The sequence below is a fragment of the Thalassophryne amazonica genome, chromosome 20, assembly GCF_902500255.1.
Source record: "Thalassophryne amazonica chromosome 20, fThaAma1.1, whole genome shotgun sequence".
Lineage (NCBI taxonomy): Eukaryota > Metazoa > Chordata > Actinopteri > Batrachoidiformes > Batrachoididae > Thalassophryne > Thalassophryne amazonica.
The window spans coordinates 31392206-31416435 of NC_047122.1; the positions used below are offsets into that span (position 1 = coordinate 31392206).

General features: G+C 40.3%; 1 protein-coding gene across 1 annotated transcript in view; it reads left to right on the forward strand.

The window, feature by feature from the left end:
- Window positions 1-24230, forward strand: part of LOC117501351 (ephrin type-A receptor 7) — a 473258-nt gene that overhangs the window by 386421 nt on the left and 62607 nt on the right. The window contains exons 6-8 of the mRNA XM_034160204.1: window positions 6171-6295; window positions 9560-9863; window positions 12996-13104. Of these exons, the coding sequence (XP_034016095.1) occupies window positions 6171-6295; window positions 9560-9863; window positions 12996-13104 (538 nt within the window). The remainder of the gene's footprint in view (window positions 1-6170; window positions 6296-9559; window positions 9864-12995; window positions 13105-24230) is intronic.

Genomic DNA, 24230 nt, shown 5'->3' on the forward strand with positions numbered 1-24230 from the left:
AAAACCTGCCAAATATTTTTGTCATACATTAATATTTAGAGGTAGCACATCATAGCTGAAGGTTGTAAATATATCAATTATCGCTGCCCGAGTGCCCGTGCAATAGGTTATCCATTATCCAGTATCTAATCACATCACTTATAAAGAGGATAGAAGTTAACCACCTGAGTATAACTAAAGTATAATTTTATATTCAATTTAAAACTATACCTGGGTTTAAATATTTCTCACAAACAACATACTTTCAAAAATGTTATTTTAGGCTACAAGCTGAAAATTTTGCTTCAATTCACAGCTTCTTTTCTTTCAGATCTTTGGTGATGGTGAATCTAACATGAGATAAATGTAAAAAGAGACACTTGCTGACTTAACATGCTTAACCATTAACTGGAAACGTCAGTAAAACATGTCAGCTACTAGAAGTAGAACATTTGTATACCTTATTGGTTCCACCGACTGAAATAAAGGGAAACAAATTGCCCTCAAATGGGCAAATACTCAAGGTATTTTTCTTCAAACACACTGATTTGAAGAAAACTGTCCATGATGCTGCTGGGACCTCTATAGACATGGCAGTTCCTTTTTGGGAGAGAGCTAGAATCCTACTGAGGGCAAAGCAGCATCTGATCACAAAGTTAGAAAAGGTGTTCGGAAAATGGAAAACATTGAAAAAGACCAAGAATCGCAATACAGACAAGCAGAAGAAAGATGAAACAGTGTTTTGTGAATCTTTGGAGGACTTGTTTGACATGGCACATCAGGATGTCCTAACAATGATAAAGTTTGAAGATGACAGACAGTTCCTACTTGCTCAGCGAGAGAAAGATAGAAGGGGATGCATGGCAGGCATAGATAAAATACAAACTGCCAAAGAACAAAGAGCAGAAAAAAGGAAAGCTGCAGAAGCAAAATACAAAGAGAAACTGGAGGAGCCTGGACCATCTAATGTCTCACTACCTGACACTGTCTCCAGCCAGAGTGAAGAGAACACAGAAAGTCCAGATGAAGAATTTGTTATGCCAGTGCCACAAAAAGCCAGTAAAATTAAAGCTGTTGTAACACCAGGACTTGCAGCAGCATTGGATAGAACCAAAACAACAGACAGAAGTGCCACCTATCTTGTGCTGATTCATACATTTTTGAATATTAAGTATTGCAAGGCATAAAGAATATTATTGTTTGGAGCTAGATCAAAATATATGTGGAAATATATAAAGCATAGACTTATTTAAATTTATCAATAATGAAACAGTATTTCATCAATAAAATGAAAATGCAATGTTTGATTGTTACAAAATCTTCGCTACCCCAGTATGTAGGTATTGTAGGAGCATGATACATGTACGAGAAGAACTGCATCTCACAATTCATGTTTTAGTGTTAACTATTTTATGGGATATGAAAAGATTTGATTTTCCAATGTATTGCCATAATTTCTGTCCTGACATATTAATATTAAACTGACAGAAATAATTTGGAAATATCTGGAAATGACCATACTATATGACAAAGTTATTGCAAGCAAAATATTTAAGGGCTGTGTGTTACCAGTAAAAATTATTAAGAGTTTTATGAAATTGTACATGTGTTTTTATGTTAGATATAACAAATTTAGAGGGTGAGACTTGACGTTTTTTGAAAAAAAATTTTTGACCATTTTTATGGACCACCCTAGTGCACCCGGAAAGTATTCAAAGCATTTCGCTTTTTCCACATTTTGTTAAGTTACAGTCTTATTCCAAAATTGAGTAAATTCATTTTTTCCCTCAGAATTCTACACACAACACCCCATAATGATAACATTAAAAAGGTCAGACAGCAGCTGGTCAGAGAGAGAGAGACTGTAGCCAGCGTGATTGAGAAGACACACCCAATCATAAATTCTTCACTTTGACATATGCACACACCCAGTTTGAGTAACGGAGCTTCTGTAAATGTGTGTGAGAAATATGAAAATAAAACATGGCGTTAGTGCACCGCTGACGTTTTACAAGATTGCCAACTTTGTGGCTTTAGCTGGAGTGAGACTCTGCACACACATAGCGTGCACCAAAAATGTTTGGTAACTCTAATTAAAAAAAAAAAAAACTATCAGGCTGTAAGGGTGCCTGGCACCCGAAGAGGGTGGACCCTCAATGCAGACTCCCAGACCAGGCGTTAGTGTAAAAGAAGTCATCTTTATTCCAGGCTTAGATTCGGTGCACAGGTTATCAATCGGCGGAGCAAAGGTACAAACAGGGCTAGGCATACACGCAGTCATAGTCAAGCAGGGCTCAGTAGCACGAGCAAACACAGACATCAGGGATGAGGCAAAAGGGGCGGTCAAAAATACAAAGCAGGATCAAAAAACATGGCAAGGTAAATCAGGACTGTGAAGAAGGCTGGTAAGTGCACAGAGACAACAAACTGGCAGTGGTGTGGTGACTGGGAGGAGATTAAATAAGCAGGCGTTAATAAGGTGCACGTGAGGTGAATGATCTAGAAAGGGGGTGTGGCTAGTGAACAAAGATCATGCATGGTGCAAGAAAGTGAGGAAGGACAACACAAGATGGAGTGAGGTAAGACACAAAGCTGTGTGAGCAGGTGCAAAGAGTGTGAGTGGAAATAAACACAAAGCAGATAGTCACAGAGAGAAATGAGGACACGAGCTGGTAAAATGACAACACAATCGAATATGAGTGAGGGCTAAAGGGAATACACAAAGCTGGACTACAATATACAACACAACTATGAACAGGTACGAACTGAGCATGAACATAGCAACAGAAAATAAGAACAACTACATCGGAACGGATAAGAGAATAATAAGAAAATAAACACTAAGATGAAACTGAACAGGATCTGACCAAGAAAACAAAAATGACTAAACAGACCAGAAAATCAGACTAAGTGATAAACAAAACCTGATATTAAAGCACAACAGATCATATTAGAAATGGGAACAACAAAAAACAAATAATAACTAAATGATAAACAATGACAACATAGACTGACTGAATAAAACAAGAATGGAACTGAACCATGACCAAAGTAAGAAAAATAACAAAGAAACAAAGTGACAAAAAAAAAAAAAAAAACAGAACAGAGAATAGCCACATGATGGAAATAAATCAATTAACAAATCAAAGCTGGAGCAGATGGAGAGAAAAAGGAGGGAAAATAGAATCAAAACCCCAATCAGGGTAAAATCCTGACAAAAACAGTTCTTCTTTACTAATAAAATAATAATAATAATAATAATAATAATAATAGAAGGGAAACTTCATTCTTCTCCTCTCCATCCTCCTTCCTTTTTCTGAAATGTTTCAGCAAGCTCATCTACAGGCAAGTGAGAGACAAATAAAGAAAAATGCTTAAAATAGCTGGAGGTGAAGAGGGCTGTGATCGGGGAGTCTAGGGAGCTTTGCCCCCCCCAGAGACTGAAGGGTTTAAGCCATGCTAATGCTCCCCAGAAGCATTTTCTGCAGTGAATTTGCAAGGAGAGTTAGGGTTAGGGTTAAGATGGAGGCAGCTGTTTATCCAACTCTTTACAAGCTGGACAAAATCTGTCTTCATGTCAGCAGCTTCTGTGCCGTGTGAGTCTTCTCCAAAACTGAAGAGAAGGAACAGACTCAAGCCTAACACTGCTGAAATGATCTTGTTTTTGAATAAGAAAAACCCTTTTTAAGCCTCCAAATCCCTTAAATTTGTACAACTATGATGGCACAATCAAATTATAACACAAGTATATTATTGTCTATTGTCATGTGCACAGATAGACTTAAAATCATGAATACTTGATAACTAGGACATTAATGTACATCATGTCCTTTAAATGACCTAGTTTACAACTAGTTGAAGTCTGTAGCCTACTGTGTCAACACACAATTAGTCTGATTAGGCCACATCTGTAGTGACAAGGGACAAAATTTTATTTGACAGTTGATTATTCAGTTTGTTAGGCTATTTATTGGCTTACCTTGTCATCCAAAATGTGTCAGACTCAGAAGCAAGATTCGAACCTATGCTCAAATTCTCTCTGAACTCTTCACGCGCAGCTGATGTATCAGCAGTGTTGCCACAGTTACTTTGAAAATGTAATCCAATAACTGATTACTAATTGCTCCTTCAAAAAGTAACTCAGTTACTTTACTGGTTACTCAATTTTAAAAGTAACTAAGTTAGATTTGCCAATATTCACTTTAAAGTCACCTTTTCTTGACTTCAGTGAACATAAATACTTGTTTTATGAAAAATAAAATAAAGACATATTTCTTGACCTCATATTTAACTGACAGCACTGTAGCGGTAAAGCTTACAATTTCTAACCAACATTGTTTATAAATGTAACTATTAAAACATTTTTCTAACATCTAAATTATTTCTAAACATTTTGTTGCTGAAATTATTATTATTATTATTATTATTATTATTATTATTATTATAAGTAGTATTAGTAGTAGTAATAGTATGAAAAAAATGTCTGCAAAAGTGGAAGTTTAATCTTGAGCTGTTGTGGTGAGCCCCCGCCCCCATGCCCCCTTTCCGCCTGGATTCACCCCTGGTTTGTTGTCTGAGAAGGATGAATGGAAAACATGACCAGCATTTTTAATCTTAATCAGCATTTTTTTATGTCATCCTCAGAAAAAGACTTTAGGCGCATTTGAGTGGGGGAAAAAAGCGTTAGCATTTCTAATGTGTCGAGTATCAGCTGTTTTTAGCTAGGAGACACACAGCAGCACAGTTTAAAAAAAAAAGTGTAAAAATGTCTCTGTAAAACCATAGCTCTGAGCGTCACCGTGCTTTGAGAGATGACTGCTAAACAGCGGATGAAAAGCTGACAGCTCGCTGAAAGTGAGTGAAATGTTCAGCCGAACCCCGACCACCTGCTCACGGGCCGGTGTCGTAGACCGAACAGTCCACCCCTAAAAATCGGTCCACCTTTTGCATCAGTGCGTGCGTCATTTCGGACCACAATGGAGTCTCTTCACCCAAAACTATCAAATGGATTCATGGGATTATTAACCATCAGACGATAAAGGTAAAACCTCTTAAATCATTCTGAAGTCAGTTTTAAGCAGAAACGAGGCAAAATTCTGTGATGCTTTGAAATGTCCGACACACTGTGAACGCATTAGCTAACAGCTCGTTTAGCTGTTTAACTTTGATCGCTTCTGCCGCCTTTTATGATGAAATAATGCTGAATTTATGTGGAAATGATTGTTGTCCTAAAGCTTCAGATATCTGTCGCTGAAACAGATGATGACTGGTCTGCAGTTCAAAGCAGAAACGAGGTGTTAATCTGTGATCTATGTCATCAGGGGGACCGATTTTTTTAGGGGGACCGTTTGGTCTGCGACTCCTTTTTAATGCTGTGATCGACAATGAGCAAATAGTTTGTGTGGATTTCTAGCTTGTCTTTGGTTTTAGGATAGAGCTACATGGTAACATTATCCCTTTGTTAAACAGCTTTGCATGGCTCAAATTTGCAATGTCACTTGCTAGTGTAGCAGAGATATTAAGGTATTTTATTTATTGCCAACATTTTCTGCATTCTTTTACTCTCCAGATGAGATTACTTTTCTCCAAAATCCATGCTAGGCGGGTTTCCAAAACCCTCCAAACTGCACAAGTGAAGTAGCGAATTGAATATACACTTAATGGAAATGTGTGTGTTTTGAAAGAAACACTTAAATATCACAAAAAACTTTTTCTTTTTTTTTTTGCTCACGTTATTCAGGTGAATTGAAAAAAAGCCTCAATTTGAAAAAAAATTAAAAAATAAAAATGGAAACTTTTTGCCCACTTTTACAAGTCACATGACGTACAGACAGAGTCACATGGCATTCGAAAATAGATGCGGGCAGAGGAGGATAGGAGAGGTTGCTAAACAAGATGACACTATGGCAATATTGGAATTAAAAAAATCTATGAAATGGAAATGTTTAGCAGCATTTACCGATCTGTCGCCGTGACTATTCGGATTATTGTTCTTGCAGGAGACTCACTTGAATGAGTTATCAGGAGAGGGCAAAACCCAGCTTTGGTATTCACTTACTCAGTGGAAACGCTGCCGTTTCAAAATTGTTTTTGTCAACATTGTGAAAATGTCGCTTAACCTTTACGCAGATCTATAATGGAAACCCCGATTATTTCTACTCTCTTGTCTGTCCATTGTTTCCACTCTGTAGCTCCATCTCTGATTAGTGAGCTCCGAGCAGAGAAGATCGAGCATAAGAGCATAACGTTGGTGTGGAGGGAGCCATCCTACCCAAACAGCAGCCGCACGGAATACGAGGTCAAGTATTACGAAAAGGTAAACCTGCCCCTCCACTGTCATCCTCCTGCAGTGGTCTCTTTAAAATCAGGATTTTAGCAACATCCAGGACTAAAAGAGCTGTCATTATGTATAGAATAATTGACTGAAGTGGGTTGTTACTGCTGCCATATTTTCACTAGCGGTCTTATGTGACTACTGTAATATTGTCGGCTTTATCGCACTGAATTAATGCAGAAGTTGGTCAGATTGTGGCCGCTCCATCTTCAATGTCACCGTCTTCACACTAAATCTGTCATCCACCTAAAAGACAGCTGTCACGTTCATCACATCTTCCTTTTCTATGCTGTTTTTCTGGCATCACCGGCTCACGCGCTCGATCATCTTCACACCTCCTTCTCTTCTTTATGCCTCACCATATTTAATAAAGCCCCGCTCCTTACTGCTCTACTCCCACGTGCTTTAAGAAAAGAGGGAAAATGGGCTGGGAAAGATGTGCGACTACATAACGGGAGTGTTTTGAGCAGGAGAAAAGGTCAGAGAGCGTTTTTGGGGGACCGTTGAAGGAAAGCTGGCTGGAAAGAAAGATGCTTCTAAGAGCAAAGTGACAGAAAGCAATGAATGAAGGTGTTTTTTGTGACGAGGATTATGCAGGAGGGAGCGGAAGGAGGAAAGCAGATGAATAGAGTGAGGGATACATGGAGCAAATGATGTAGAAGCAGGAACATTTTTGAAAAGAGATGCCAATACAACTCATGTGCAACAAAGAGTATCTTAGGGTGTAATACTATGTTACTTTGCAACATCAGCATAGACCCTTTTTTCTTCATTAATAAGGAGCTTGTATCTTGTGTTTATTGATCATATAAAGTCTCTGCATTTCTTTCTGAATAAGTCTAACCAGCCTGTACAATTATCAATACACAAAATTCCGTTATAGTTGGAGACCAGAACTGCATAAAAAATAAATTCCTGAACGATAAATGTATGTTGGGACAGTGCTGGAAAGGATGTGCAGCAGGTTAAGGTGATATTGAATACAGATAGAAATGTGCTGATAAGTGACAAGAGAGATTTAGGAAGGTAGAAGGAGTACTTTGAGGAGTTAACGACTATGGCAGTCTACTTAACTGGATTGTTTAACAAAATCTTGGAAAGTGAGAGGATGCCTGAGGAGTGGAAAAGTGTTTTGCTACCAGCTTTTACCATTAAGAATGATGGACAGAGGTAAAAATTTGCTCAGCTATTGCATGAAGTTGTGAGAAAGAGCAGTGTAAGCTGTCAGGAGATCTGAAGGTTTGTGATGAGCAATAGGGTTTCATGTCAAGAAACAGCACTACTGATGTAATGTTTGCTTTGTTGATGCTGATGGAGAACTATAGCAAAAACCATTGGGTTTTGTGGATTTAAAGAAATCTTATGACAGTGTGTCAAGACACCCATTGTAGTATTGTATGAGGAAGTCAGGACTGGGCAGGAAATGTATGAGGACAATGTGCACTCAGTGCAAGACCATTAAAAGTGGAGGTGAGATTACATCAAGGATTTGCTCTGAGCTCCTTCTTTTTTTGCAGTAGTGAAGGACAAGTTGACTGAGCTCAGAAAGGATTCTCTATGGACTATAATGTTTGCAGATGACGTTCTGATCTGTAGCAAGAGTAAGGCACAGGTTCAGTCTAGCCTACAGAGATGGAGATACACACGGAAGAAAGGCAGACTGAACATCAGTCAAAACAAGATGTAGTGCATGAATGAGAGCAAAGGGCAGCGGGATGGTGCAGTGGAAGAACATAAGATGGTGAAGGTGGATGTGGATAGGTTCTGCTGTTTAAAGATGGCATTGTGATCTGTAGCGAGAATAGGGAGCACATTGAGACTAGTCTACAGAGACGATGATATGCTCTGAAAAGAAACTGAATGAAGAAACTGAACATCAGTCAGAGCAAGATGTAGTACATGTGCATGAATGAGATGATGAAGGTGGCTGTGAATGGGGTCTACTATTCAAAGTAATGGAGACAGTGGTATAGTTGAAGTACAGAATGCATGCAGGATGGAGTTACTACGGGAGCTACGACCACTACCTTTGCACACACCCCCCCCCCCCCCCCCCCCAGGACTAAACCAAACCGACTTTTTTAGGTTCCTTAGATGACCCCAAAACACAATCAGGATGTTCCCAAAAATAAAAACTGGCCTCAAGCCAGTTATCCAAGATGGTGTCCAAGATGGCCATCAAAATAGGATATTTCACTAAAACACCTTTAAAAAACTTAAATATCACAGAGATTCAATGATAAGGGTCTATTGGTGGCCATTCCAGGCGGCATTTTGCTGTGACCTGCAGTGGTCACTCAAATTTAAATATCCCAGTGAATCTCTGTGATATTTAAGTTTTTTATATGTTGTTTAAAGGTTTTTTTAGTGAAAACCCTATTTTGGCAGCCATCTTGGACGCCAGCTTGGATAACTGGCTTGAGGCCAGTTTTTATTTTTGGGAACATCCTGATTGTGTTTTGGGGTCCTCTAAGGAACCTAAAAAAGTTGTTTTGGTTTAGGCCTGGGGCGGGGGGTACAAAGGTAGTGGTCGTAGCTCCCCTAGTAAGTAGTTGGAGAAGAGTAGTAGGAGTGATGTAAGATCAAAAAGTGTCCAAGATCCAGTATCCGCCTCCCACCCAGTGTCTGCTCAGATAGCCCTTAACTGGAAAAAAACAGTTATAGAAAATGAATGAATGAATGAGTCTATGCAAGAGTGAAATGAAAGTTCATCAGGCAATAGCGAGAGGAGTTATGTTGCATGGTCTGGAGGTGGTGGCACTGAAAGAAGACAGGAGCTGGAGGTGGCAGAGTTGAAGATGCTGTTGTTGTCCTTGGGAGTGACAAAGATGTACAACATTAGCAGTCTTTTTATCAGAGAGACTGATAAACTGATAAAGTAGAAATAAGGTGAGACGGGTGAGATTAACATATAATAGTTTAGGCAGGGTACTGAGGAAAAATGTGGGGTATATGGGGAGAGGGATGGGACCTCCAGGCAAAAGCGGAAGTGGAAGGCCAGAAAGGTTTAAGGTAAGCAAGCAAAAAGACACCAGAGAGTTCTCTCTTCCATACTCTTTCACTCTGTCAGTGAGCATTAAGGCAGCCCTTAATTTGGTTCCAAAACTGTCTCACAGTTCTCCCACATTGCAAACTGAGCCTTGGAATCAAGAAGACATCTCACAAATGGATTCCACCTACTCGTCTCACTCCTCCTCTTGCTTCCCTGCCTCTTTGTTTCTCTCCTTTCACTTTCTGTCTCCACAGGAACAAAAGGATCAGAGTTATTCTACTGTGAAGACAGCCGCCACGCGGATCAGTGTCAACAACCTCAAACCTGGCACCACATATGTCTTCCTCATCCGTCCATTCTCCACACCGGCTCCCTTCTCGCCCCTGTCCTCCTCTCCTCTCTCATCCTCTTCATCCTCCTCTTTATCCTCACCGCCTTCCTCTTCTGCTTCTTCCTCGTCTTCGGTGTCGACCTCCTCTTCGTCAGCCGGCTCCTCCCCACCACCCATTGACTATGGCGCGTACAGCACTCCCCTGGAGCTGCAGACACTTGGAGAGTGTGAGTAGCCATTTTACACCCTTTCTCCTCAGCACTTTTGTTTCACTCCCTCCTTCCAGCACCAGCAGGCAGATTGGGATAAGGCACCTGGCCAGCCCACACAATCAGACGAGTGGCTCGAGTGCAGGAGATGTGCCTGATTTTGAGATTATGTGTGAAGATTCCAGCTTTTCCCAGTGAACTGTGCAAAATGTTTGTCTTTTTACACTTTGATACCAAGTTCCCTGTGGTTCTGTGACACTCTGTTTGTCAGAATTACACATCCAATATGTTTGCATGATTGTGCAGGCTGCAAATCTTTTTTTTCTGAATGATTTATTTATTTATCCATCCACAAAATGGTTACATTAAGCATCTCATGTCTTCATAATAGACACGCTTCACACACCACTTCAAGTTGAGAAGTTTATTGATAAAGCACGGTCTCAAAGCAGCAAGAACTGGCTCAAGTGTTGCACACCTATAAAAACAAATAGGTGAGAAAGGTAGAAATTTCAAACATCCAGTGATAAAATAAAATGGTAAATTAGTCATTCAGAACACAAAATTGTTTCTAAATCTGTGTGAACACGTTCCTAACTTGAACTGAAATGGTACTTGGAGTACATTTGGTATCACTGCTTCCAGCAACTTACAGGGTATTACATTCAAAAACCTTTTGTGCCAGTCACATCTTTGTGACATCATAAGGTGACAACGTTGAAGAATTCAAATTTATCCTTAAGGATAATTATCCTCCTGGTGCTGATTTTTGGTACCTGATTGTGTATGTTTTTGGTGGAAAAAATATATATATTGGAAACCCAATGGAAGCTTGAAGCTTGGAATAACAGGTGGTAAATGTAGCAGAATAAAACATTATGCATAATCGGGGAAACATGATTAAAAGGTTAATTGTGGTGGAATAAATTGTGATCTAAAGTGAATAATTAGATTTAATTGCTACCAGTGCAGTTGGTTTCAGTGAGGAAGGTAATGTGGAGTTGCATCAGGAAGGACATCCGGCGTAAAACGTGTGCCAATTCAGCATGCAGATCCACCTCCAATTTGCTGTGGCGACCCCGAGTGCAAACAAGGGTGTAGCCGAAGGGACTTACTTTAATTGCTACCGATTAGGGGTAATTTTGTGTAAATGTAGGTAAAAGTGGGCATTCAGGCATATTTTGCAGTAATTGGGACCTAGTGTTCGCTGAGCACACGCCACCTTCTGATCCTCCTTCTTGACATAGAACCCATGAAAAGCATGTCACGCTCTTCAAAGGAAGAGTGTGAGAGTTTAACAGAGGTGTTTTAGCTTTGCGGATGATGTGGTTCTGTTGGCTTCATCAGGAGTACTGACCAGGTCTGAGGCATGATGAGCGATGAGCATCTCCAAACCTGAGACCATGGTCCGCGGTCTCCTTTGGGTCAGAGGAGAGTTAGTGCCCCAGGTGGAGGAGTTTAAGTATCTCAGAATCTTGTTCATGAGTGGGAGTAAGTCTGAGTGTGAGATCTATATATAGGTTGTTTTTTAAGGATGCTGTACCAGACTGTTGTGTTGAATAAGGAGCTGAGCCAGAAGGCAAGACTCTCAATTTACTAGTCGATTTGCGCTCTTGCAAAACTTTGGGTAATGACTGAATGAATGAGGTCGCAGATACAAGCGGTGGAAATGAGATTCCTCTAACAGGTATCTGGGCTTAGACTCCGGGACAGGGTGAGAAGCTTGACTTTCTGAGAGGGACTCTGAGTAGAGCCGCTGCTTCTTAAAATTGAAAGGAGCTAGCTGAGGTGGTTCAGGCATCTGGTGAAGATACCCACTAGTTGTTTTCCCTAATGAGGTCTTCCAGGCACGTTCAACTGGGCGGAGGCCACCGGGGAAGACCCAGGACATGCTGGAGATACTATATTCTTCAGCTGGCTTGGGAATGCCTCGAGATCCTCCAGGAACAATTACAAGACTTGGCCTATGATAGGAAAGTGTTGTATCAGCTGATTGGCTTGCTGCCACGGCAACCCAGACCAGGATAAGTGACTGAAAATAAATGAATGATTGAAATTTATCTTTTTGAAAAAGTGTGGGGAAAATGTGGAAGTATGTACAAAAGCATGCAATGAGAATCGTACACACTCTGGTGTATTCAGCAATGATCGGTTAGAATTCTATATTAGAATTAGTGAATTACATGATTTTTGTCTACTATTTAAAAAATAGTATTTCATGAATTTTGAAATTAGGACTTAAACTGGGATCAAAAATTAACAATGAAATTTAGCCATAAAAAAAAAATAAAATAAAATAAAATAAAAAATCTTCCTCTAATTTTAAATGTGGTGGAGGTTTTAGGTGAAACTTTTTCAGTCTCAAAATTCTTTTGAGCATGTAGGGTCAAGTCCATTATTATTATTATTATTATTATTATTATTATTATTATTATTATTATTATTATTATTATTATTATTATTATTATTATTATTTGTAATTTTTGTGTAAACAACAGTACAGTTGAAATAAAACAAAATTTGCTTGTAGTGTAGCGTTTCAATTTAAATTCAAGGGGTTGAAAATATCATATTCACCATTCACGAATGATGTTCATTTGCATATACAGTCTGCCAATTAGCATAGCTCATAGGTAATTTGACAAACTAAAGATGAGGGGATATTCAAAATGCAAATTTTTCATTTTTACAGCATATTTTCTTTAGACAAATCAGGGGATGGATACATGTACATTTCATCAATCATTAAGAAATATAAATGGTATTGTTCTGTGTGATAAGTCTTGAGTTTACAGTTCTCAATAAATCAGTGACTATGGAAGAAGGAAACGAGTGAGGGAAGAGACTCAAGATACTCATGGCAACTCTTAAAAAACATAGGGTTTTGTGGCTGCCATTGGATAAACTATACAGTGCCACTTTTCTGTTGCATGCAGCTTCATGATGGAATAGTACAGAAAAGGATTCTCATCAAAGAAAACAGACCAAATCTATACTTTTCTCTTTTGTTTTCAAGAATATTCTTCAACAGGACACCAATTTTGCATAAATGCAGACATTCGCAGATCCCCGGAGAATTCACATGCCTCATCTTTTGTATTCCACTATGTTCTCATTTGTAGTAAGTGTAATGTGTTTTATTGTGTCTAGTGGCACTGGCATCCAGCGAGCAGAATCCGGTGGTGATCATCGTCGTCGTATCCGTGGCCGCTCTAATCATGCTGCTCTCCATGGGAGTGGGACTGCTCATTTGGAGGAGGTAAATGCGTGCTTACAGATATACAAAAATAATGAATTCATGATATAGTTTTGTCATGATTTTATGACCACAAAACAGGCCTCATGCCCGAACAGATTTGTTTGCAGGAGTAATTTAACCAAACTTTCTGCATTCACCAATTTTCATGTACTTTGAGTTTTTCATAAGACAGATAACAAAATATACAAGTGGTCCAGAACTGTAGTAGGTGTCATGCAGAAATTGTTTGAATTTCAATTTAATTTCAATTTATTTTCATTTATATAGCACCAAATAACAACAGAGTTGCCTCAAAGTGCTTCACACAGGTAAGGTCTAACCTTACCAACCCCCAGAGCAACAGTGGTAAGGAAAAACTCCCTCTGAGGAAGAAACCTCAAGCAGACCAGACTCAAAGGGGGTGACCCTCTGCTTGAGCCATGCTACAAACATAAATTACAGAACAATTCACAAAACAATTCACGGATGAATATACAAGAAATGCTGTTGGTACACAGGACAGGAGGGTCTCCAACACGAATACAACTCCCATCTCTGGATGGAGCTGCACCTTAAGTAGAGAGAAAAACAGAATCATGCATCAGAAAGACAAAAAAAATACTGTATAATTTGCCAGCATTAAACAACAAGAAAAACAGAGAAGTACTAGCCCTAAACTTCACTAAAAGACTCAGAATTTAGGTAAAGTTGAGGCCGCAGCCTGCTCCAGTTACTAATAAATGAATTAAAAGAGTAAAAAGCTGCCACGCCAAGCTCTTTGACTCAAGTCCAGTTCTATATTAGTCATAAAATTGAATATTTTATGACTTTGACTCAGGTCATTTTTGAAAATCCGACAGAAATGCATGGCGTAGTTACATTGATGGAATTTTAACTGTAATATTTGAAATGCAGTATTATTCTAAATAAATAAGTCCCTTCGGCTGCTCCCTTGTTTGCTCTCGGGGTCGCCACAGCAAATCCAAGGTGGATCTGCATGTTGAATTGGCACAGGTTTTACGCCGGATGCCCTTCCTGACGCAACTCCACATTACATGGAGAAATGTGGCAGGGGTGGGATTTGAACCTGGAACCTTCTGCACTGAATCCAAGCGCATTAACCACTTGGCCACCACCCCTGCACTGTATTATGATTCAGCTTTTTCCCCCAAAGTCACAGTGGGCACTCAGCACTGGTGATGGGAAGAGTTTGGTGCCTGATAGGTGCATGGGAAGGTTGGACTGTAGTTTTAACCGTCCTGCACAGGAGAGAAAGTTTGAAAACAGGCACATCTGGGTAACTTCCACTGGACCACAGTTAAAAATCAACCAACCCTCTTCCACGGTCAACAGTGACAGCTTTCATGCGGTGCATTGTGAACCGTTACTTACCCATTCATATCAAGTCAACTCTGGCAACATGTGCTGGTGGCACATCCACAACACCATGGAACCACCTTGGGTTGTCTGCCTGGGTGGTTCATTCCCACAGCCCCAAAATAACCATCTGTCTGCCATGTGAAATGTGCATGTCTTCTTGACCTTCTCCAGCTATTGGGTTCCTCAACTCGCATGCTCCTTCAGCTGGATCATGCACAGAGAAACAAGCCATGTGGCTAAAATGTTCTATTTCAACCTCTAGCATACAACTTGTGCAGTTCCACAGTGGATCTGCTGTGTCGACCCCAAGCCAAAATGTAAAAAAAAAAAAAACGATTTATTTGCTTTCGTGTTTCAGCGATGGAGCCCATCCCTCAGATGATAGAACAGTCACGGCGCTCGTTATTTTTTTCTCCCATTCACTAGCTTTAGCGAGTTCTTTAATTCCATGTTTCATGCTGATAATTACAGACTTTTTCTCTGTTGGCAGAACATCAATCTGTGATTATTAAAAGTATTCATTTGAAAGGAACCCATGACAGAGGAACCCATGACAGTTCCTCTGTGGCATCTCCAATCCCAGTATTGTGATTGGTCATCTCTGACATATAAGGTCATGGCTCCTACACAGTGGGGGGTTATTATCATAACTCGCACTTCGTGTAGACATGCTGATGTGCACACAGCAGAATTCAGGTTTACTCATGGGAAGTTCTATGCTAACAGAATTCCAATCACAGCACAATATTGGTGGGGGGGGGGTGACTTTAATCAAAGTGACATCACAAAAAGTTGTCTTTGGCCTTTTTGGTCTTCAGTTGTATGCCAAGTTGTCAACTTGTCATTACAAAAACTGAATGACACTTAATGACAGCAGTCATAAATGTTTATGACATTGACATAATGTTTATGACACCTTCATGACTGTGTCATGTAACAGTTATGACAGTATCATGTCACTATTATGACAATACCTTCAAGTAAAGTGTTACGTAATTTTCTTATGTTTAAATTGAGAAACAGAAGCAAATTATTTGGATATATTCTCATCAATGTAGATATGATGAATCATGTAAATCCACCTGACCTTTTTTTAGTGTAAAATCTCTCCATCTGTCCAGCTTTCCATAAAAAAAATAAGTAAATAAAAAAAAAAAACGAGTTTGTTCAAACGTAAGTAGTGGAAATGGCCAAAAATGGTAAAAATTACCTCAAAATTGAAACTTGAAAGCAAAATGACTGACTTCCTGTCGACATTTCACCATGACGTTAACAGACTTTTTTGTGCATCCCAGCATGGTAAATATGTGTACCGAATTTCATGATGCTACGACAAAAACTCCAATGGGGAGGGTTTTTTGAAAATTTGTAGGGGGCACTATTTCGCTGCGACCATGTGAGCAACCCCCAAAATATCGAATTTTGGATCTGGCCCAACGACTTCGCAAAGTTTCGTGAGTTTTTGAGCATGGGAAAGGGCCGAAATTGGGGCTTGAAAAGTGTGAATAATAATAATAAACAGCACAATAACAATAGGGTCCTCGTAGGACTTTTTCCTACTTGGGCCCTAAAAATTGCTGTAATTGAAGCACGTTATGTCAAATGTCAAACTGCATTATGCCTCCTCATCTTTATGTTGAATAACATACGACTGTTAAATTAAAACACAATGAACCCATAAATCAGCATTCTCTGTTTGAAAGCTTGTTCAGGCTGTTTATTGCATTGAATATATCGTGCCGGATTCTTAGCCTACATGTGTTATTCAGCCAAGCAGATAACAGGACAGAGTGTTTTTCTGCTCGCCGTTCCAAACACATTGCTCTTTGACTGTGGTCCAATTCTATATTCTGCCAGCTCTTCTCACACACGCCCACGCGGAGACACACGATTCATACATGTCTCTCCACACATGAACCGTGCGTACCGTATCTACGCCCACACACTCACGCACGCATGACCACAAACACATTTTCTTCCTTGTGTCATTTGGCCGGCTCTTAACTGATATGTGCGCAGAATTCTTTTAAAGTACAATATGAAATTATCTGTGCACCAGCTGCATGCACGCCCAAACTGATCTGTATCAGAACCTCCTCTCAGCTGGATACAGTAGAGCAGGTGCATTTAGCCGTCCTCCCTCCTGTATAAAAGGAGGGAGCAGAATAAAGAGACAGCAGAACAGTTTAGGGCGCAGACAAAGAGTCAAGTAGATGGAGCCAGCAGAGTGTGGAAATGGTCTCCGTGCACACTGGTGCCATTTGCACTTTCATGCCCAACCACAGTCTTGGATACGTGAAAGCACCTGCCTGCACTAGAGTGGAAACACGATGAATTTTATTACACTCACTCACTGCACATATGTATTTAAATAAATTCCTTCTTTGAATGGAAGCATCGCTTCCTCACAGACACCCTGTTAATGAATAATAATGCTTATCGTCCTCCTTTTATTTCCATCGCTGCATTCAGTGCGTGAGGTCTCCATTGTTCATCTCTTCTAGACCATTAAACTTGCTTTTCATGCTCTGCATGGAGACAAAGGGGGGACGGATTGATGCCTCAATTACAATGCTGTTGTGTTTGCAAAGACAGCCAGCTTCCAGCTATCATGAGATGGTCTTTGGTGCATTGATCTCCCTTCACACACAGACTGATGCAAATAAGTCCTGCTGCACACACACACAAGGGCATAAATGGTGCACCTGCCCACATTTTTGGACATGCACAGTGCTCAGAATCACCTTCTTTGACAATCTGACTTATTTTTTGGTAACTGGAGACACTGAAGGTCCTCAACACTGAATTCTTTGAGATGTGGGGATGGACTGGTTGTGTGGGCACACAACCAGGTGGTTGCCATCCAGGACCTAGCCCAGTTCCATGGTGTTTTGAATGCAGCAATGCACTGCACCAGTGCATGCTGCCAGACGTGACTTTTAACTGAAGGCTTTGGGGCTATGTATGCAGTTTCTTCAGTTGCAATTTAATACCCCCGTCACACATAGCCAGAATGAGGCCGAATGGCGTCACGATGACGATTCGACCCACATCCGAAAATTGTCCAGTTGTAGTTCACAAACATTCTGACAGCCATCCGTGAGAGTCCACACAGTTGGTTCCAAATGGTGGGCGGCCCCAAGTGTGTTGCACATGTTGAAAACCCTCCGGGCGCCGTTAAGATGGGACACCTATCTGACGGCGGTCCATGTGCAGTCTGAGCACCATCTGACCGCAATTTACATATTCTGACGGTGGCAAAACAGGATCCGAAATGATTTGAGCGCTTATGAGGGAACCTCAGTATGAACTGCACATGCCACGTATAATAATGTCCACCTCCATTGTTCCCCCCGGAGCGCAAATGAACTATTGATATGTATGTGGCACGCCTCATCATATAATGTGAACAGCAACCATCAAACCGAAAGCACCGTGCGCTACTGCGCGCACGCCGCCGCAAATCTGAACAGGCTGTTATATCCACAATAGACCTTACAGTACAGATATTTGTCCATTCCTTCCCATGGACGAAGTAAATAATGTGAATATTGTCTCCATCATATCTCTATATAACACGGGTAGCTGCGCCTCTCTGTGGTCTCATGCACAGTAACACGTCATTGCATGCCTGGCTCAGATCTGAATGGAGCTCACCGCTGTAATATCCGATCACCTTCTAACGCTATAGGAGATATGACATGGAACTGTTGTGCAAGACCATGACAGCATTAATAAACATGATTCTCACCTTCAACAATGGCCCAGGCATGTTTCACAGCGCGGACGTGGACGTGGAGCCACGCATTCGTGCTGGTGTGGATGAGGTCATGTGGATGCATTTTAACATTACATTACTGACCATGCCTCTTTACCTCCCAACCTTGTCGGATTATGGCAGTATTTGCCATGTCAGGCTGGTTTGTGCACATTCTTGCTATGTGTGACAGGGGCTTAATGTTTGGTATGGTTCAGTGGCTCCCCCATGTATCCTACCTTGTCAATGGGGGTGTGTGGCTTGCATGCCTATGTAAACCGGAGAGCTATGCCATCGGGGGCTTAGGCTCCTGGTAGTGTCTCCTAAGCTGGACAGGTCGATGTGTAGAGGCCTGATGAACAGGATCAACTCTCCCTGAGGTTAAAGGGGTTTGCAAAGGGATAACAACCCTCATCTCATCACATCTCATCTTCAACCACTTATCAGGGATTGGGTCACGGGGGCAACAGCTCCAGCAGGGGATCCCCGACTTCCCTTTCCTGGGACACATTGACCACCTATGACTGGGGAATCCTGAGGCGTTCCCAAGCCAGTGTGGAGACATAATCTCTGCACCTAGTTCTGGGTCTTCCCTGGGGACTTGTTCCAGATGGATATGCCTGGAACACCTTCCTAGGAAGGCCCCTAGGGAGCATCCTTACCAGATGCCCAAACCACCTCAGATGGCTGCATTAACATGAAGGAGCAGCTCCCCATGGATGACTGAGTTTCTCACCCTATCTCTAAGGGAGACACCAGCCACCCTCTTAAGGAAGCCCATTTCAGCCTCTTGTACCCACAATCTAGTTCTTTCGGTCATGACCTAACCCTCATGACCATAGGTGAGAGTAGGAACTTGGACAACCCTGTCTATAAAAATAACTGTTACGGAAACATTGACAACAGCTGTTTAGTTTAAGAGCAATATCTTAGAAGGTTATCATGATTCCACCCCAGTGCATCATAGGAAAGGTTTTTCAAATTACAGAATTTGTACACTCTGCAGTTGGTGCAGAATTTGTGTAGCTTCAAATTTTGCATCCCTGTATTTTTAATCTCTAACTGGTACCAACAATGTCTCTCTGGAAACCATTTTACACCAGCGAATTTAAAGAAGACAGAATTTGTGTGGATTTGTTCTGCCTCTGAGTTTTGGTGCTTCATCCTAAACTTATTTCAGAGTTACAGAAACCATTACAAGAACAACTTTGGTGACTAGAAATGGTTATAGGCATGTTTATGCCATAGCCGCAGAAATATTCAGCAACAAAATATATTAACTATTCAGCAACAAAAACAGAGACTGTACAACACATTCATGTTGTAAATTATTAACGATTTAAAAAAAAAAAAAAAACGTATTGTGCGCAAAAGAGCACAGGTGCATTCCCATTTGCTATGGTAGTCTTTGCAGCAGTCAATGTCAATCCTAGAAATCCTTATTTCTCTCCAAAACAGGTTTCAAAAGCAGATGTCCATCTCCAGTTGAAGTCCTTGTTGGACTATAAAATTGTTAATAAATCTACATATCCCTATAGGAGCGCATTAATTCAGATATTTGCATCATCTTTGCTCTGACATTCTCAGACTAGTCCTTTTCTGTGAGAACAGCCACATCAACACCACTCCATGTGACAAAGTCCTGTAGCCTTTGAAGAAACACCTCACTGCTCTGTGAACACTTTTAGATGTCACAGTGCGCAAAATAAAGCCAAACAAAAAGCATCAGCGGGCTGCTGTATGCACTTTGCACTCTACACACCACAGTGTAAATATACAAGTAAATATACAGTGCATATGTCCGTAATGGTGTTTTGACTATGTATTACTTCATCATATAACGTCTGTGTGACATCATTATGACGTCATTCAGTTTAATTCAATTTAATCATCTTATAATGTGCCTCACACAGAACAATTCAATATAAAAATTAAATAAATAATTAAAAATGAATTAAAAAATTCAAACACATAATTAAAAACAGAATTAAAAGAATAAAACAGATAAAAGAAATAAAAACTATTCATAAGAAAGATAATAAAAATGGGTTTTAAGTCTTGACTTAAAAATGTCCACTGACTCCGACTGCCTCACGGCCGCAGGAAGGCAGCCATTTATACCAATCATTCACAGATATTTTGCTGATCAATATATGATTTAGATCATTCAACAAGGCTTCTTCTTGGTTGTTGTTACACAAAAAATGTTGTTTCTTTGGATCGCGTTTTCTTTGACCTTTGATCAAACTACTCCGAAGTCTAATCACTTATAGATATCTATCCATGTAATAGTTCTCTCAAGTTTGAAGGAAATCCATTGAACCATTTTTTTTTTTAATTATTATTATCTTGTGTGCACACACACGCGCGCACACACACCAGCAAAAATGTGCAGGATAATATAAGATTTGATACTAGCTTCTGCTGCCTGTATCCAGTGGATTCATTTTCTGCTGCTTATGTGGAACTGTGTGGCAGTGGGTTCTGTTTAAGAAAGTAGCTGAGATGTGTCTATTATACCCACCTAATCTATCTCCTCCTGAGGGATTTCAAACTGATAGATAATCCCCCAGAATGCTAGGGCAGGGTGGGTCTCCTTTCATTTGGACATGCTTGACAAACCTCCAGAGGGAGGCATCCTGATCGCAGCCTTTAAGAGTGAGCTCCTCCACTTGTATCACTGATCTCAGGAGGTGTTCATTCTCGTTCGAAATGTTTCTTGCTCAGCTGTAAACCATTCCACTTAACACACCTATATCAGTGACAAAACAATAATAATGACTTGGATTTATAGAGCCCCTTTCAAGATACCCAAAGCGCTTCACAAGTATCGTGCATTCACACATTGGTGGTAGGTTACTGGTGTAGCCACAGCTGCCCTGGGGCAAACTTACGGAAGCGTGGCTGCCATTCTGTGCCTACAGCCCCCCTGACCACCACCTCATTCATACGCAGGCAAGGTGGGTTAAGTGTCTTGTCCAATGACAAATGGCAAATGCAGATTTTGTTGACTGGTTGGGAGCCTGGATTCAAATCTCTGACCCTTTAGTCATAGAACAACCCACTCTACCAACTGAGCTATTGCCGTCCCACACATTAAAAAACAGCAATGCTACTCATAACAGACATTCTCAACCCTAAACTGCACTTATTTTCTTCTGACCTGCTAACAGCTAATGCCTCGTTTACACCAAACTGAGACCTACAAGATCATGACATCTTAACTCTCCCAAGTCTTGGCTGGTCTCCGTTGTGATCCCTTGGTTGGATTTACACCAATCTTGCTTTGCAACTGAATTGTGCAAGTGATAAATTTGTTAATATCCGCAATCATTGATGCAACCCCATGCAGAGTCAAGTGAGAGTGTTACGACCCACAGGATTAAGTTGACACATGAGTTTATCATGTGTTTAAACTGTTAAACTGTTAATGTTTGTTTTTAAAGCTGTAAATGGCATTGCACCTTCTTATTTATGTGACCTGTTAAAAACACACAACCCTGTCAGAGCACTTCGGTCTGCTGACCAAAACTTTCTTGAGGTTTCCAGGTCCAAACAATGGGGTGACCGTTCTTTTGCAGTAGCAGGTCCTAAGTTGTGGAATGCATTACCTCCTGAACTGAGGTCCATTAATAGCTTGCCTCTGTTTAAAGCTAAGTTAAAAACATACTTGTTCAGGGCAGCTTTTTGCACATAATTGCTTTGACACTTTTTTGTCAGGTTTTTTTTTTTCTATTTTGGATGCTCTTATTGTGTTTTATTGTGTTTTTTGTACTTTTCTTTTTATTTTATCTCTAGCTGGTGCTATTGGAAAGCACTTTGGTTCAGTGAAAACTGTTGTAAAGTGCTATAGAAATAAAACTTGATTGATTGATTGATCAAGACTGATTATGAGACCCATGTGTCTGTTAACTGGTCGCACAACTTGGGCAAGTGTTTTAAACAGTTCAGTACACTCGTGCATCTGTTGGAGACTGATCGAAAGTGAAGGCAGTGTTTTTTTCCGACCATGGAGACCCCATTGTGACCAGCCTCCAACCCCAGTGGGAGTTGGTGAGAGTGACGGCGAGTAGAGACCATTTTTTAATTGCAACTCCGCCACTGACTTTGCGTAAACGGGGTGTTTATATGGTACCTTTCCTCACTGGTGAATCACTGTGAAGAAATTAAACCCTGCCACACTTGTTATCCACAAGTGTATCAAGTGCACACCGGGTACAGCAATATGTGCTAATGCACTGCTTCACTGCTGCACAATATAGTGATACACAATCCTTTCATTCTGCATTGATATCAGTTGAGGTTATAGTATGACACCCCAAAGGAAAAAAAAGGTTTATATTAAGTCCATGTTTTTCTCCGCTGAACACTTGAAATGCTACTGTGTGTGCACAAGATGAAATTCATTCCCACATTTTGATTCATTCATGTGTATGAAATAAGTAATCAAATAGTTTTGGAAATTCCCAACACCAAGACATTAACTCCAGCCACCACCTACATAGTTACAGATACAAAATCTTTAATTAAGCTTTGTTTCTGCTTGGGGGATGACTTTACAAGACATGTTGTGAGACATGCTTTCCAAGGGATGACTTTTCGCAAAATTCGTTGACGAGGATATTGAAGTAGCTTCAGGGAAAAAAACTGGTCTGTTATGGGGCATTTCTTTATACACACTTAGCTCATGTGTATGAATTAATCAAAACGGAGGAAGAAATTCATCAAAGTGTGTGAATGAATTAAATGTGGGAAGAGATTGTATCTCTTGGGCATGAATTAATCAAAATGTGGGAATGATTAGCTTTGCTTCCTTTTTACCCGAGGCCATCAGATATGGCCATCAGGTATTGCGAAGGCTTTGCGTCTGTCTGTCTGTCTGTCTGTGCTAGCAATAAGTCCAGTCCTATTACTGCCACAGTCTTCAAATTCACAGGGAACATTCTTGGGACACAGACCATGGACAAGTTTGAAGATGGCTGACCTTAGCCTATTTTAAGAGGTTAAAAAGTCAAACTCTTTCATATTTTTATGCTATGAATCATGCAAATCGTTATTTTTTGGGGGGGGGATTTGTTTTGTTTTTTAGGGGCGGGGGTAACAGCTAATTGGAGTAGAGTGGCACCGCGATGCCACGTGTTGATATCTCACTAGCGCTCCAAAGTCAGTCCGTTTTTATGTAAATATAGCATGTTTCTCATATATGATGTAAAAGCTAGCAAGAAATAAACACTTCTAAAACTGAAAACACTGTTTTTGGAACCTAATAACACCTCTGGAGTGATTTATAAGACATTTCATGGATGTTAGAATGGTGATGTCACAGGCTCGTCTAGGTAACTACTAGCTCCATTTTGTTTATGTGTAAATATAACAACTTTCTCATATATTATGTAAAACCAAGCAAGAAATAGACTTCTAAAGCTGAAAATGCTGTTTTTGAAACCTGATAACACCTCTGGAGTGGTTAAAAGACATTTTGCGGATGTTAGAATGGTGACATCACAGGCTGGTCTAGCTAGCTGCTAACTCTGCTTTGTTTGTGTGAAAATATAACATCTTTCTCATATATTATGTAAAACCTAGCAAGAAATAAACACTTCTAAAACTGAAAAGGCTGTTTATAGAACCTGATAACACCTGTGGAGTGATTTGTAAGACATTTTGCGGATGTTAGAATGGTGACATCACAGGCTGGTCTAGCTAGCTGCTAACTCCGCTTTGTTTGTGTGTAAATATAAGATCTTTCTCATGTATTATATAAAGGCTACAGACAAATACACACTTCTAAAACTGAAAACGCTGTTTTTGGAACCTGATAACACCTCTGGAGTGATTTACAAGACATCTCACGGGCATCAGCGTGCACGCTAACGTCTGCTAACTCAAAGCTAACTCTGCTCTTGTCTATAGCTCATGTATGCACACTCACACGCCCTCCTGCAGACACTGTTAAAACATAAATAAAATATTTTAACATTGTTTTAGGGATGAGAAAACCACTCTTTTC